At 67.1% G+C, this 16,040-nt stretch overlaps 1 protein-coding gene across 1 annotated transcript in view; it reads left to right on the plus strand.

Moving 5' to 3' along the window:
• CACNA1A (calcium voltage-gated channel subunit alpha1 A) overlaps positions 1 to 16,040 on the plus strand; it is a 41,189-nt gene that overhangs the window by 12,584 nt on the left and 12,565 nt on the right. The window contains 28 exon segments of the mRNA XM_067314556.1: positions 184 to 273; positions 357 to 566; positions 700 to 812; positions 900 to 1,012; positions 1,995 to 2,126; positions 2,299 to 2,371; positions 2,531 to 2,648; positions 3,028 to 3,095; positions 3,200 to 3,306; positions 3,419 to 4,114; positions 4,292 to 4,713; positions 4,805 to 4,943; positions 5,036 to 5,165; positions 6,144 to 6,203; positions 6,300 to 6,406; positions 9,135 to 9,234; positions 9,343 to 9,503; positions 9,630 to 9,770; positions 10,038 to 10,239; positions 10,374 to 10,538; positions 10,876 to 10,986; positions 11,525 to 11,608; positions 11,745 to 11,861; positions 11,990 to 12,055; positions 12,161 to 12,261; positions 12,399 to 12,549; positions 12,660 to 12,787; positions 14,447 to 14,543. Coding sequence (XP_067170657.1) covers positions 184 to 273; positions 357 to 566; positions 700 to 812; positions 900 to 1,012; positions 1,995 to 2,126; positions 2,299 to 2,371; positions 2,531 to 2,648; positions 3,028 to 3,095; positions 3,200 to 3,306; positions 3,419 to 4,114; positions 4,292 to 4,713; positions 4,805 to 4,943; positions 5,036 to 5,165; positions 6,144 to 6,203; positions 6,300 to 6,406; positions 9,135 to 9,234; positions 9,343 to 9,503; positions 9,630 to 9,770; positions 10,038 to 10,239; positions 10,374 to 10,538; positions 10,876 to 10,986; positions 11,525 to 11,608; positions 11,745 to 11,861; positions 11,990 to 12,055; positions 12,161 to 12,261; positions 12,399 to 12,549; positions 12,660 to 12,787; positions 14,447 to 14,543 — 4,202 coding nt within the window.

A 16,040-nucleotide genomic window follows, 5' to 3' on the forward strand; every position in this document is an offset into this window, starting at 1 on the left:
GTTTATAGCCCCGAGCTGGGGGGTTTATAGCCTTATCCCAGGGTCTTATAGCCCCGATCCGGGGGGTTTTACATGCCGATCCGGGGGGGGGGGTTCGTCGGGAGGCGGGGGCCGGTGCGGGGGGCCGGGGGGCCGCCCCGAGTGACGCCCGTCTCGCCCTGCCGCGCGTGGCCACCGTTGGAGCTCTGCGGCGCGCCACCATCAAGAGGAGCAAGACGGACCTGCTGAACCCTGAGGACGCCGACGAGCAGCTGGCCGACATCTCCTCCGTGGGTACGTGGGGCGCCCGCCCGGCACCCGCTCGGCGCCCACCTGGTCCCCACTGACCCCCTCCGCTCCCCCCCCACCCCCGGCAGGTTCCCCCTTCGCCCGCGCCAGCCTCAAAAGTGCCAAGCTGGAAAACTCCACTTTTTTCCACAAACGGGAGAGGAGAATGCGTTTCTATATCCGCCGAATGGTCAAAACTCAGGCCTTCTACTGGACCGTCCTCAGTCTGGTAGCTCTCAACACCTTGTGTGTTGCTATAGTACACTACGACCAGCCAGATTGGCTATCCGACTTCCTCTGTGAGTACCGCCGGCCGCACCGCGCAACACCCGCACCGCCTGTGCCGCGCCGCCCCGCGGGAGCCCGGCCGGGCGCGGGAACGCCTCGCCAGCCGCCCCCCCCCCACCCCGTCTCTCCCCTTTCCCTCCGCAGACTATGCAGAATTCATTTTCTTGGGACTCTTTATGTCCGAAATGTTTATAAAAATGTACGGGCTGGGGACGCGGCCTTACTTTCACTCGTCCTTCAATTGCTTCGACTGTGCCGTAAGTGCGTCTCCCCCCTCCCCTCCTCATCCCGCCACCCCCCCCCCGGCGTGGTCCCCGGCCCCGACGCCCTCTCCCTTCCGGCAGGTTATCATCGGAAGCATCTTCGAGGTGATCTGGGCTGTGGTGAAGCCGGGAACATCCTTTGGGATCAGCGTGTTACGAGCTCTCAGGTTACTGCGTATTTTCAAAGTCACCAAGTAAGTGCCGGCGAGGCGGCCGCGTGCATGCGTTCGCGTGTGGGCACGTGGGTGTTTGCGTGTGCAATCAGTGTTTGCTTTGGGAGCGTGTGCGTGGAGTGTGTGCCTGTGCAACGCGGGGGGGGGTGCGCTGGGGCGTGCATTAAGTGCAGGTGTGCATGGCGTGTGCGTGCAGGGAGCGCGCACGATGCGTGTGCACGTGCACGGAGGGGGTGCGTGCACACGCGTGCGCAGATCCGGTGAAGCGCAAGTGAGTGCAGAGATCCACGGAGCCCTCGCCGGGCGCCCTTGCACCGAGTCGTAGTGCGCCCGCTGTGCACCGAGGTGCCGTGCACACATGTGCTGGGCCGCCATGCACCAAGCTGCCGTGCACCCGTCTGTCGAGCCGCCGTGCATCCATGCACCGAGCTGCTGTGCCCATGCCGTGCAACCGTGCACTGAGCTGCTGTGCACCCTGCACCAAGCCATCATGCACCATGCACCGAGCTGCTGTGCCTTTGCTGTGCCCCCATGCACCGAGACGCTGTGCACCCATGCACCAAGCTGCTGTGCCCTTGCTGTGCCCCCATGCACCGAGACGCTGTGCACCCATGCACCAAGCCGCTGTGCCCTTGCCGTGCACCCGTGCACTGAGCTGCTGTGCACCCTGCACCAAGCCATCATGCACCCTGCACTGAGCCGCTGTGCCCTTGCTGTGCCCCCATGCACCGAGACGCTGTGCCCCCATGCACCGAGCTGCTGTGCCCTTGCTGTGCCCCCATGCACCGAGATGCCGTGCACCCATGCACCGAGCTGCCGTGTTCACGCCGTGCACCGTGCACCGAGACGCCGTGCACCCATGCACCGAGCTGCCGTGTTCGCGCCGTGCACCATGCACCAAGCTGCCATGTTCACGCCGTGCACCATGCACCGAGCCACCGTGCACCCGTGCGCCGAGCCACGGTGCCCGCACCGTGCGCCCAGCCTCGCTGCGCCCTCCCAGGTACTGGGCTTCCCTGAGGAACCTGGTGGTCTCCCTCCTGAACTCCATGAAGTCCATCATCAGCCTCTTGTTCCTCCTCTTCCTCTTCATCGTCGTCTTTGCCCTTTTGGGGATGCAGCTCTTCGGGGGACAGTGAGTACCCGGGCAGGGCGAGGGCACCCCGAAACCAGCCCAGTCCCCAGCGCCGGTGCCCCGCTTTCCGAAACAGCCCTGCTGGGAGAGGGGACGGGGCACCCCGGGGTGCTGGGTGCTGGGTGCTGGGCTCGGGCGCGCTCTCAGCCCGGCCCCGTTTCCCCCCCCCCAGGTTCAATTTTGACGACGGGACCCCTCCCACCAACTTCGACACCTTCCCAGCAGCAATAATGACGGTCTTTCAGGTAGGGACCCCCCTTCCCCGCCGCCGGGCGGCCGAGGGCACCCCGGAAAGGCTCCCTTGGGTCCCCCCCCCAGGGGCGAGCTGCCAGGCAGACGCAGGGTCACCTGTCCCGGGGCCCCCCCTTGCCCGCACGGCTCCTTCCTTCCTTCCCCCCCCCCAGATCCTGACGGGCGAAGACTGGAACGCGGTGATGTACGACGGCATCAAATCTCAGGGCGGCGTCCAGGGCGGGATGGTCTTCTCCGTCTACTTCATCGTCCTCACCCTCTTCGGCAACTGCATCCTGCCGCAGCGCTGCCAGAGGCTGGGGGGGGGGGCAGGACGCCTGGGCCCCCTCCAGCCTGGTGGAAGCGAGGGGGTGGGGAGCAGGACGCCTGGGCCCCCTCCAGCCTGGTGGGAGCAGGTCAGGGGATGGGGAGCAGGACGCCTGGGCCCCCTCCAGCCTGGTGGGAACGAGGGGATGGGGATGGGGAGCAGGACGCCTGGGCCCCCTCCAGCCTGGTGGGAGCAGGTCAGGGGATGGGGAGCAGGACGCCTGGGCCCCCTCCAGCCTGGTGGGAGCGAGGGGATGGGGAGCAGGACGCCTGGGCCCCCCCCAGCCCGGCCGGGGAGAGGTGGGCTGCCCTCGGACGCGCTTTGCCTTGACGGGGAGCCCAGACACCCTCCTGAACGTCTTCTTGGCCATCGCGGTGGACAACCTGGCCAACGCGCAGGAGCTCACCAAGGTGAGACCTCCTCCCCGGCCACCGCAGGGTGCCGGGGACGTGGGGATGGTCCGGCGGCCCCGCGCCCCCGGGCGACACCCCCACGGCCCCCTCGGGCGTTGCAGGACGAGCAGGAGGAGGAGGAAGCCGCCAACCAGAAGCTGGCGCTGCAGAAGGCCAAGGAGGTGGCCGAAGTGAGCCCGCTCTCGGCGGCCAACATGTCCATCTCCGTGTGAGTGCCGGCGCTCGCGGCGCCGCTCTGCGCCCGGCGCCTCCCGGCCCGGCGCCCACCGTGCCCTTCGGCCTCCTGCACTCGGGGGAACTCTTCCTCTTCCCTCTGGCAGGAAAGAGCAGCAGAAGAACCAGAAGTCCTCCAAGTCGGTGTGGGAGCAGCGGACGAGCGAGCTGCGCAAGCAGAACCTGCTGGCGAGCCGCGAGGCGCTCTACAACGAGCTGGACCCCGAGGAGCGCTGGAAGGTCTCCTATGCCCGCCACCTGCGCCCCGACATGAAGACCCACCTGGACCGCCCGCTGGTGGTGGACCCCCAGGAGAACCGCAACAACAACACCAACAAGACGCGGCCCGGCGAGGCGCCGGCGGAGGCGCGGGGCTCCCAGCCGCGGGCCGACGACGGCTTCCGCAAGCCGCCCCGCTACGCCGAGCCCCGCGGCGCCGAGCTCGACCCCGACGGGCTCTACCGGCAGCTGGAGCGCCGCGAACCCTCCTACCGCGACCAAATCCCGGAGCCCCACCGGCGGCACCGGCCGGCCAAGGAGAGCCGCTCCGGGTCGCCGCGGGCCGAGGGCGAGCGGGAGCACCGGCGGCACCGGGGACACCGGCGGCCGGCCGATGACGGCGGCGGCGGCGGCGGTGAGGAGGGCGTCCGGCCGGAGCGGCGTCCGCGGCACCGCGAGGGCGGCCGGCCCGAGGGCGAGCACGGAGACGGCGAGCGCCGCCGGCGCCACCGGCACGCCGCCCAGTCCACCTACGAGGCCGACGGCCGGCGGGAGGACAAGGAGCGGCGGCACCGGCGGCGGAAGTGAGCCGGAGCGCCGGGGGAGGGACGGGGGCTTTCCCAGCTCTTGCTCTTCCCAGATCCGTGCTGGAGCGGGAAGCCAAGGCGGGATGGAGGAGCGAGCCGGCGCCGGCATCCCCCGGGGCGCCCATCTCCATCCCTGCCCCGCTCTGAGTCCTCTTGTCCCACGTTGCCTCCTAGGGAGAACCAAGGTCCCGGGGGGCCGCCCGGCCCCACCTTGTCCACCACCCGCCCCATCCAGCAGGACCTGGGCCGTCCCGAGCCCCAGGTGGCCGAGGACATCGACAACATGAAGAACAACAAGCTGGTCACCACCGAGCCCCCCGCGCCGGTCACCGCCGGGCTCCGGCCGCCCAGCCCGGCGCCCGTGGGCAACCACACCGAGTGCCCGGCGGGTCAACCCCCGTCCGCCGCCGCCGCCGCCGCCAACCGCCGGGCGCCCAACAACCCCGCGGGCCCCCCCAAGACCCCCGAGAACAGCCTCATCGTCACCAACCCCGGCCCCCACAACAACCCGGCCAAGGCGGCCAAGAAGCCCGAGCACACGGCCGTGGACATCCCGCCGCCCTTCCCGCCGCCCGTCCCCAACACCGTCATCCAAGGTAGGCGTAGACGTGGGTACGGGAGGCCGCCTGGCTCCATCCCCAGGGCGTCGGGGTTTTCCGGGCGGCTCCGACGCCTCCTCTCCCGCAGTGAACAAGAACGCCAACCCCGACCCGCTGCCCAAGAAAGAGGAGGAGAAGAAAGAGGAAGAAGCTGACGATCAAGAGGAAAATGGGCCCAAGCCCATGGTGCCCTACAGCTCCATGTTCATCCTCTCCACCACCAACCCGTGAGTGCCGCCCTGGGGCGGGGAGAGGACGTGGCCACGGCGCCCGGCTCCCCGTGCCCCTCACCGCTGTCCCCCTGCCCCGGCTTTCCCAGCTTTCGCCGCCTGTGCCACTACATCGTCAACCTGCGCTACTTCGAGATGTGCATCCTCATGGTCATCGCCATGAGCAGCATCGCCCTGGCCGCCGAGGACCCCGTGCAGCCCAACGCCCCCCGCAACAACGTGAGCGTCACCCTCGGGCGGCGGCACGGGTGGGAAAAGCCCTTTTCCCTCCAGCTCCATCCCAAAGGGAAGAGGGACCCGTGGCCATCACCAGCCTTAGGGCACCTTGTGGGGTTGAGCCTGGGGGAAGCACCCGGTAGGACCCCGGGGACCAAACCACGGTGCTGCGGGGGAATTGGGGCTCCCCAAAACCAGCATCTGGGACTGTCCCCCATCTCCAAGGGGGGTTCTCCCTTCTCCTACCCCCAAGATCCACCTCGAAAGTACTGCTGTGGGGCTACTTGTCCCCATGGCCACCTTCTCCTACCCCTGAGACCCACCTCTGGGGCTGCTCATCCCCATGGCCACCTTCTCCTGCCCCTGAGACCCACCTATGGGGCTGCTCGTCCCCATGGCCACCTTCTCCTACCCCTGAGACCCACCTCTGGGGCTGCTCGTCCCCATGGCCACCTTCTCCTGCCCCTGAGACCCACCTATGGGGCTGCTCGTCCCCGTGGCCACCTTCTCCTGCCCCTGAGACCCACCTATGGGGCTGCTCGTCCCTGTGGCCACCTTCTCCTGCCCCTGAGACCCACCTCTGGGGCTGCTCATCCCCATGGCCACCTTCTCCTGCCCCTGAGACCCACCTCTGGGGCTGCTCGTCCCCATGGCCACCTTCTCCTGCCCCTGAGACCCACCTCTGGGGCTGCTCGTCCCCATGGCCACCTTCTCCTGCCCCTGAGACCCACCTCTGGGGCTGCTCGTCCCCTTGGCCACCTTCTCCTGCCCCTGAGACCCACCTCTGGGGCTGCTCGTCCCCTTGGCCACCTTCTCCTACCCCTGAGACCCACCTATGGGGCTGCTCGTCCCTGTGGCCACCTTCTCCTGCCCCTGAGACCCACCTATGGGGCTGCTCGTCCCCGTGGCCACCGGGTTGGGCCAGGTGGCCCCACGCCAGTGTCCTCCGCACCCCCGGGACCTTCTTGCCGTCATGCCCAGGTCTTGCGCTACTTTGACTATGTCTTCACGGGCGTCTTCACCTTCGAGATGGTGATCAAGGTGAGCGGGGGGGGGGGGGCCGCGGCAGGCCGCGGAAGGGGGGGGGGGGTCCCACCGCCCCGGCGCCCCGTCACCCCCTCGTCCCCCTCCCAGCAGATGGTGGATTTGGGGCTGGTGCTTCACCAAGGTGCCTATTTCCGAGACCTGTGGAACATCCTGGACTTCATCGTGGTCAGCGGGGCGCTGGTGGCCTTCGCCTTCACGTGAGTGTCACCCCCCCACCCCCCCCCCCCCCCCCCGTGGCCGGGGCCCGGACTCCTGGGCCCTTCCGCGCTCGGGGAGCGGTGGGGGGGTCTCGGGGACGGGGACGGGGCTGGGGGACAGCGGTGTCCCCGTGGGGACGAGGGGGGGACGTGTAGGGCGCAGCTGGGGGGGGGGGTGTCGGGGTGCCGGCGGGCAGGGGATGGGGATGACGGGGAGGGTGCGGGGCTGAGTCCAACCGGGGGAACTGCTGGGGTTTGCCTCTCCCAGCGCTTCCCAGCAGCTCCCGGTTCTTCCCAGTGCCTCCCAGCAACTTGTGGCAACTCCCAGTGCTTCCCAGCAACTCCCATTTCTTCCCAGTGCCTCCCAGTTCTTCCCAGTGCTTCCCAGCGCCTTCCAGTGCCTCCCAGTTCTTCCCAGTGCTTCCCAGCGCCTTCCAGTGCCTCCCAGTTCTTCCTAGTGCTTCCCAGTGCTTCCCAGCACCTCCCAGCAACTCCCATGACTCCCATCACTTTCCAGTTCTTCCCAGTGCTTCCCAGCAACTCCCAGTTCCTCCCAGTGCCTCCCCACACTTCCCAGTGCCTCCTAATGCCTCCCAGTGCCCCCCACCACTTCCCAGTTCCTCTCAGCGTCCCCCCACACTTCCCAGCACCTCCCAGTTCCTCCCAGCACCTCCCAGGATGGCCACTTCCCCCCACCTGCCCTTGGCTCCCTCAGCCCCTCGTGGGACCACGTCTGGGCCGTGGACGCTCACACGTGTGCACACGCACACACACCCACGTGCACACGCACACACCCACGTGTGCACACGCCTGCACACGCGTGCACACCCGCACGCGCACACACGCCCGCACACGTCTCCTGTGCTCCGCTGTTGTCGCGTCTGCTGTTGTCGCTCGACGTCCTTCCTCGCCGCTTGCTGCCGTGTCGTGTCGTCCCGCTGCCGCCTCGGTTTCCCGGGGCCCCCAGCACCGTCGGCGCTGTGGCCCGCAGCCGCCCTCGCCCGGCCGCCGCTGCGCACCCGGCTCGTCCCACCGCGGTGACGGGTGCACAACCTGGCCAAGGGCGCAAAATCCCTTAGGACAGGATGCAAAAATCTCCTGGCAGAGGATGCATGAGCTAGTAAAAGATGCAAAATCCCTTAGTAAAGGATGCAAAATCTCCTGGCAGAGGATGCAAAAATCTCATGTTAAAGGGTGCATAATCTCCTAGTAAAGGATGCATAATCTCCTGGTAGAGGATGCAAAATCTCTTAGTAAAGGAAGCAAAATCTCCTAGTAGAGGATGCAAGATCTCCTAGTAAAGGATGCAAAATCCCTTAGTAAAGGATGCATAATCTCCTGGTAGAGGATGCAAAATCTCTTAGTAAAGGATGCAAAATCTCCTAGTAGAGGATGCAAAATCTCCTGGCAAAGGATGCAAAAATCTCATGTTAAAGGGTGCATAATCTCCTAGTAAAGGATGCATAATCCTTTAGTAAAGGAGGCATAATCTCCTGGCAAAGGATGCAAAATCTCAGTAAAGGATGCAAAATCTCCTAGTAGAGGATGCGTAATCTGTCAGTGAATGATGCAAAATCTCCTGGCAAAGGATGCAAAAATCTCACATTAAAGGGTGCATAATCTCCTAGTAAAGGAGGCATAAATCTCCTGGCAAAGGATGCAAAATCCCTCAGTAAAGGATGAATAATCCTTTAGTAAAGGATGCAAAATCTCCTAGTAGAGGATGCGTAATCTGTCAGTGAAGGATGCATAATCTCCTGGAAAAGGATACAAAATCTCCTAGTAAAGGATGCAAAATCTCCTAGTAGAGGATGCAAAATCTCCTAGCAGAGGATGCAAAATCTCCTAGTAGAGGATGCAAAATCTCCTAGTAGAGGATGCAAAATCTCCTAGCAGAGGATGCAAAATCTCCTAGCAGAGGATGCAAAATCTCCTAGTAGAGGATGCAAAATCTCCTAGTAGAGGACGCGTAATCTGTCAGTGAAGGAAGCATAATCTCCTGGCAAAGGGCGCACAATCCCTAGTAAAGGAGGAGCAAACCCTCGCGGCCGTGGGGATTTGCGCCCTGCCGCCGGCGGGGGCCGGGGGCGCGCGCCGGCGCCGATGTCTCTCACCGTGCCTTGTCTCTCCCCTTCCGCCGCCGCCCGACGCAGGAGCAGCTCACGGTAAAGTCCTTCCGCCTTTCTGTCTCCCGCTTCTCCCGTCTCTGTCCTCCCTTGGTCTCCTTGTGCTCGTGGTCGTGCGTCGCTTGGAGCGGGACGTGCCCCCGGCTCGCACGGAGCCGGCCCTGCCACCCCCCCCATCCCATCCCATCCCCCCCTGATTTTGCCTCGGTCCCCGCAGGGGGTCCCCAAAACGGAGCGTCAGGAGGGGACGCGGCGGGTCCCCTCTGGCCGCCTGGTCCCTGCAGGTTCCCTCCACGCCCGGCGATGAAGGAGGAAGCAGGTCCCGGTGCTCGGCCAGGGAGCAGGACGCTGGGTTACGGCTCTGCCTGGCGTGAGCCGAGTGCGTGGGGTCTCAGCCCTGAGGGGCACCAAGCCCCCAGGGTCCTGGCAGCCGGACACCTGCTGCGGCCTGGAAACACAGACGGCGGGAAGGGGGATTTCATGGACAGCCCCAATGCCTGGGTCCTCCAGGATGCCTGGATCTGGACCAGGCGCGGGGGGGGGGGGGACATCGGGGCACCCCGGGGTGCCGGGTCCTCACGGGCACCCCATCCCCTCCGCAGCGGCAGCAGCAAAGGGAAGGACATCAACACCATCAAGTCCCTCCGCGTCCTCCGCGTCCTCCGGCCCCTGAAGACCATCAAGAGGTTGCCAAAGCTCAAGGTGGGCCACGGCGGGGAGGTCCTCGGGGGCCGGCCGATGGGGAGCTCTGCTCTTCCCACGCATCCTGAGCCGGCGCCGACCCCGTCCCGTCTCCCGTCCCCCCACCAGGCCGTCTTCGACTGTGTCGTGAACTCCCTCAAGAACGTCCTCAACATCCTCATCGTCTACATGCTCTTCATGTTCATCTTCGCCGTGGTGGCCGTCCAGCTCTTCAAGGGCAAGTTCTTCTACTGCACCGACGAGTCCAAGGAGTTCGAGAAGGACTGTAGGTAGGGACTGGCCGCAGCACGGGACTTGGTGCAGGGACACCTCTGACCACCACCGGTGGTGGAAAGATGACCAGGCTCTGCCAGGATCTGTCCCCACCTTGGTCCCATCGTGTTTGCCCACCGCAGGGGGGAATATCTGGTCTACGAGAAGGACAACGAGGTGAAGGCGCAGAAGCGGGAGTGGAAGAAGTACGAGTTTCACTACGACAACGTGCTCTGGGCTCTGCTCACCCTCTTCACTGTGTCCACGGGAGAAGGCTGGCCGCAGTAAGGACGCGGGACCTCCCTGAGCTTCGCGGGGGGGGGGGGCCCCACAGATCGTCTCCCACGCGGAGATGGGGTGCATTGGGGTCTGACCCGGGTTTAAGCCTAGAGGAGCGCTTCCCAGTGGATTGAGCCCTGGTTTGGGCACCAGGACGCCTGGATCCTGCAGGACCAAGAGCCATGTGGGGTTGGACTGTGCTGGGGATGTCCGGGGCATCTCGCACCTCCCCATGGCTTCCCCACCCCGTCTCTGCCCTTGCCCCGCCGCAGGGTCCTCAAGCACTCGGTGGACGCCACCTACGAGAACCAGGGCCCCAGCCCGGGCTACCGCATGGAGATGTCCATCTTCTACGTGGTCTACTTCGTGGTCTTCCCCTTCTTCTTCGTCAACATCTTCGTGGCCTTGATCATCATCACCTTCCAGGAGCAGGGGGACAAGATGATGGAGGAGTACAGCCTGGAGAAGAACGAGGTGCGCCGCGCACCGGCATCCTGCCCCGGCCACCCGCCCCCATCCTGGTGGGACAAGTCCAAGCCACCTGTCCAGCCACCTGGAAGGGGGACACGTCCCATGGCATGGTGACACTTGCTCTGTCCCCTCCGCAGAGGGCCTGCATCGACTTCGCCATCAGCGCGAAGCCCCTGACGCGCCACATGCCCCAGAACCGCCAGAGCTTCCAGTACCGCATGTGGCAGTTCGTGGTGTCCCCCCCCTTCGAGTACACCATCATGGCCATGATCGCCCTCAACACCATCGTCCTCATGATGAAGGTGGGTGGCTGGGGCATCCCGGGCTGAGCCGCGGTGGCGTTTCTGTCCCCAGGGTCTGTCCCTGCTCCCCATCCCATCCCTGTCCTCCAGGACCTGTCCTTGTCCCCAGGACCTGTCCCTGTCCCCTGGGGTTTGTCCCTGTTCCCTAGGACCCATCTCGTCCTGTAGGACATGTCCTGTCCCCTGGACCTGTCCCCATCCTCCTTGATCTGCCCTGTCCCCTAGGACCTGTCCTGTCCCCCCAGATCTGTGCTGTCCCCTAGGACCTGTCCCCGTCCCCCAGCCCACGCCGTCCCCCCAGCCCCATCCCCATCCCCACCTCTTACGCTCTCCTCAGTTCTACGATGCCTCGGACACCTACGAGACCGTGCTGAAGATGTTCAACAACGTCTTCACCTCCCTCTTCTCCCTTGAGTGTCTCCTCAAGATCATGGCCTTTGGCGTGCTGGTAGGTGTCACCGCGCTGCCGGGGACGGGCCACCCTTGCCCAGCACCAGCACCCTCTGGATTGCATGAACCCCCCCACCCCGCAGCTCCAGGCCTGATCCTGCCCTCCTGGGCTGGATCCCTTGAGCACCTCCTGCCCTGAGCCCGGAGCATCCCCGGCCGGGGACCGAGGACCCTTCCCGGGGTGCCGGGTGTCCCCCACGTCCCCTCTGTCCCCTACCCCGTGACATTAGCCCTTTGCACCCCTCCTTTGGCTCTGCATCCTGGGGAGCTGGTGCACGGGTAATCATGGGATCCTGGGAAGCTGGTGCACGGGTAATCATGGGATCCCAGGGAGCCAGTGCACGGGTAATCACGGGATCACAAGGAGCCGGCACAGGGATAACCATGATCGGGGCAACGTGGGCTGAGCAGGGCTGGTGCCGCAGGGCCCCTCCGTTGCCGCCGCTGCCCGTCCGCCCTGGCCGCCGCGGAGCCTCCGCCGCCCCATCCTGCCGTTCCTTCTCCTCCTTTGTTGTTTTTCTTTCCTTCCTTTCTAGAATTATTTCCGCGATGCCTGGAATATCTTTGATTTTGTCACAGTTCTGGGGAGCATCACGGACATCCTAGTGACCGAGTTTGGGGTAGGTGGCAACCGCTGCCCCTGCCGACTCGTGGTCCCGGCGCGGGGGCTCGGACCCGGCGCGGGGGCTCGGATCCGCTCCAGGGCTCGGATCCGCTCCAGGGCTCGGACCCTGGCTCACGTCTCGTCCCCTGCAGAACAACTTCATCAACCTCAGCTTCCTGCGCCTCTTCCGGGCCGCCCGGCTCATCAAGCTGCTCCGCCAGGGCTACACCATCCGCATCCTGCTCTGGACCTTCGTCCAGTCCTTCAAGGTGAGCGGAGCGCGGGCCGGCACCCGGGGAAGGGATTGCTCCGTCCAGCCCTCCCTCCGTGCGCTCCATCCCGGCGCGCGTCGTGCCGGCCGCCGGCGCGGGAATGACTGTCCCCGCTCTCCCGCCAGGCCTTGCCCTACGTGTGCCTGCTCATCGCCATGCTCTTCTTCATCTACGCCATCATCGGGATGCAGGTGAGTCCTCGGCGCCCGCCGGGGATGCTGCTCCCTGTCCGGGGCGGCCTCCGTCTGTCCTTCCCCGCCTGCAACGCCTTGTGTCCCCCCCTCCCCCCCCCGCAGGTGTTCGGCAACATCGGCATCGAGGAGGAGGACGACGAGTCGGCCATCACGCAGCACAACAATTTCCGCACCTTCTTCCAAGCCCTCATGCTCCTTTTCCGGTGAGTCCCGCGGCCAGCGGGTCCCCCCCCAAGGGACGGTCCCGTCGCCTGGGGGGGGGGGGGGGGGCGCGTCCCCCTCCGAGCATCCGCAGGGCACGGGGGGGCCGGCGGGGCTGCCCTGACCGCGCTGCCCGCAGGAGCGCCACGGGGGAGGCCTGGCACGAGATCATGCTGTCGTGCCTCAGCGGGAAGCCCTGCGACGAGAACTCGGGCATCAAGGAGCACGAGTGCGGCAACGAGTTCGCCTACTTCTACTTCGTCTCCTTCATCTTCCTCTGCTCCTTCCTGGTGAGGCTCCGGGGCGGCGGATGGGGACGGGGATGCGCGGGAACCGAGGCGGAGGGGGGGAGCCGCGGGGCCGGCCCCGACGCCGCGTCCTTCCTCCCCCCCCCCCCCAGATGCTGAACCTCTTCGTCGCCGTCATCATGGACAACTTTGAGTACCTGACGCGCGACTCCTCCATCCTGGGGCCCCACCACCTGGACGAGTACGTGCGCGTGTGGGCCGAGTACGACCCCGCCGCCTGGTAAGGACCCGGGGGGGCGCCGCGGGGACCAAGGGGCCCCGGGGTTGGAGGCAGGGGGGGGGAGCCCGGACGCCTGGGCCCTCGCCCCCCAACCGGAGCGCTGGAGTCTTGGCTGCCGGAGGGTCCGTAGCAAACGCCGGCAGCCCCCCGGCGTCACCGCGGTGGGGACGTCCCTGCCGCCCCCCCTGCAGAGCCGCCTGGGGGGGGGGGGTTGTGCCCCCCCCCCGGCCCCGCCGGGGCAGGAGGCGCCCGTTAACCTCTCCTCTCTCCATCGTAGGTGTTTGGCAGCTGGATTTTTTTTCCCCCCCCCCCCTCTCTTGCCCCAGCCCCGATCCCCGGCCCCCAGCACAGCGCAAAGGGCCTTGGCCAGGCCCGGGGGGGGGCCTGGGGGGGGGGTCCCAGCTGTAACCCAAGGAGGGGTCCCTGCTTTGCCCTGGGGGGTCCCTGCCGCGTGCGGGGTGTCCCCTGCGGTGCCCCAGGGCCCAGACTGGGTGTACTGGGCCAGACTGGGCCATACTGGGATTGGGGGAGCTCTGCAGTGGGGCTGGGGGGCGGGGGCCTCCGCCTGCCCCCCGTGCCGCCTGCCCCGTTTCCCAGTTAAACGGGGCCGTTTTGGGGGCAAACACAGCTACCCCCCCCCCCCCCCGCCGTCCTCAGCACAGGGTGTATGTGTGTGTGTGGGGGGGGGTCCTCACCACCCGGACCCCCCCCCCCAACCTCACCCTGTGCCCTGCAAACAGAGCCGGGGCGCCCGGACGCCTGGGTCCCGCAGGGCTCGCTGCCCCCCCATCCCCCCCCCCGGTGCCTCCGTGTCCCCCCCGTCCCCCCCCCCCGCCGCCGCCCCGCTCGCTCGGCGCGTCCGCGGTCGTCTGCGTGGTTTCTCGCGCCCGGTGGCGCCCGCACTAACCCCCCTGTATTCTTCTTGCAGTGGCCGAATTCATTATAAGGATATGTACAGTTTATTACGCGTAATATCTCCCCCCTTGGGCTTAGGCAAGAAATGCCCTCATAGGGTTGCTTGCAAGGTTTGACTTACACTAAAAACCTGCTGAGCATCAACGGAATGAATGTTGCTTATGGTTTCTTGGATATATATATGATACCTACCTATCTATATATATATATGGACACATACACGTCCCGCACCCCCCCCCCCCCAGGGCCGGCCCCGAGCCCCCGATGCGCCCCTCTGCACCGCGCCGCGGGCCGAGCCGCATGGAGCCCCCCCCGTCCCGTCCCGTCCCGTCCCGTCCGCCCCCCCCTCCCCGTCCCTGCCCATCTCTGCTTGCTGCCAGCCCCGCCGGCGCCGGGGCGAGCGGGGCCCGAGCCCCCCACCCGCCTGCCTCCCTCCCGCCGCCGCGGGGCTGCATGCACATCGGCCATCGCCTGCCTCCCCTTCCCCTCCGCCCTCCTCCTCCTCCTCCTCCTCCTCCTCCTCCTCCGGGGCGCCGCGGCCCTGCCCGCAGCGGGGTGGGGGGGGCCGCGGGGGTCTCGCCCCCCCCTCCCTCCTCGGCCGCCGGACGGGTTTAAACCTCTTTTTTATCCTTCTCCGCGTCTCTCTCTCTCTCTCTCTCTCTCTTTCTCCTCTTTTTTTTTTGTTTTTTTTTTTGTCCTTTTCCTTTCCGATGTTCTCTTCCTTCTTGTTCTCTCCGCTCCCAGGGGCCGGCTGACTTTCATGGATATGTATGAAATGCTGAGACATATGTCCCCGCCCCTGGGTTTAGGGAAGAAATGCCCGCCCCGTGTTGCTTATAAGGTAGAATAAATCTTCAAACCAGAGCGCACCCCCCGCCCCACCTTCAAAAGTCACGCCGAGGTTTTTAACGCAGCTCCTTTGGAGCCGAGCCTCTCGTCCGGCAGCGCTCACTCAGCCGAGCGGATGGTTTTTTCGGCCTCTTTTTCCTCCTGCCTCGACTCCGGCGCGGCCGCCGGCCCCGCGAGGCTTACGTGTGTCAGTCAGGACGGGGTGGGTAAGAACCGCTGCCCGAGGAGCATGTCCCTGCGCCCGGCGGCCCCTGCCCTCGGCGGTGGCCGTCCCGTCCCCCCCCCCTTGCCTGGAGGAGCCGGCGTCCCCCTGCTCCGGGGCTTCGTCCCCTGTCCGGCTCCCGCGGGAACTTGGGCCCTGCCGGTTCCCGCGGGGCGCGGGAACTTCGGCCCTGCCAATTCCCACGGGGCGCGGGAACCTCGGCCTCGCCGGTTCCCGCGGGAAACCGCCCTGGGCTCGCCGCCACCCACGCGGAGGAGCCCCTTCCGGGGGGACCCGCCGCTCCCGGGGGGGGGCTCGTCCCCCCCCTCCCCCTTTTCCCGGCCCCGCTGTCCCCGTCCCCCGTCGACGCAGCCTCTCCGCCTCCTCTCACTTTCCGTCTCTCCATCTCACCTCCGCCCGCCTCCTCCTCTCCCGGCAGTGAGCCCCCCCCCTCCCCGCTGCCTGCTGCGCTCGCCCCCCCCCCCCCCGGCTGCTGCACGGCCGCCTTGCCCACCCGCAGCCCCTGCACCCGGGGCCACGGCGGCAGCGGGGGGGGGGGTCGGAGCCACGGTGCGGGGACGCTGTGTGTCCCCCCCCTCCCCCCGCCGTCCCCGGGGAGACCCGGGCAGCGGGGCGCAGCGGGGGGAGGGCGGGGGGGGGGACCCGGCAGCGGGGCGCTCAGCCAGCCCCCCTGCCCACCTCTGGGTCTCGGCCCGGCTCCGTGCCTCAGTTTCCCCCCATCGGCGTTGCTCGCTCCCTGCCCGCTCGCCCGGCTCCGTCGACCCCCCCCCCCCGTGGCCCCGCACCCCGAAATATTCACCCCCCCATCCCAGGGCTGCATGGGAGGGCCCCCATCCCCGCAGGCGGCCCCCCCCCCAGGGGCCTCCCGCCACCCGCTTGGCGCCGGGAGCTGGGGAGGGCGCCGCGGGGCTGAGGCCTGGCAAACTCATTGCTTCTCCTCCCTCCCGCCTCTCCCCATCAGCCCAGGCACGTCTCCGTGGCCTCCCCGCCTTGCTCGAGGATGCCGGTTTGCACACGGAGGAGCCCTGCTCCGTCCCCCCCCCCCCCCCCCAACCGTCCCCGGAGCAGAGCCGTGACCGAGTCCGGCCACCTCCCCACTTGCATGCGCCCGCCCGCCCGCTGCATGCGCTGCCCGGACGCCAGGGTCACCGCTTGGCACCGCTTGGCCGTGCCGTGTCCCCGCAGCCGTCCCGGCCGGGGCGTCTCGCGGGGCGTCCCGGGGCCCGAGGCCTGGGGAGAACGCGGCGGGGCGGAGGGCGAGGGCGA

This window comes from Apteryx mantelli, chromosome 36 (assembly GCF_036417845.1).
Source record: "Apteryx mantelli isolate bAptMan1 chromosome 36, bAptMan1.hap1, whole genome shotgun sequence".
Taxonomy (NCBI): domain Eukaryota; kingdom Metazoa; phylum Chordata; class Aves; order Apterygiformes; family Apterygidae; genus Apteryx; species Apteryx mantelli.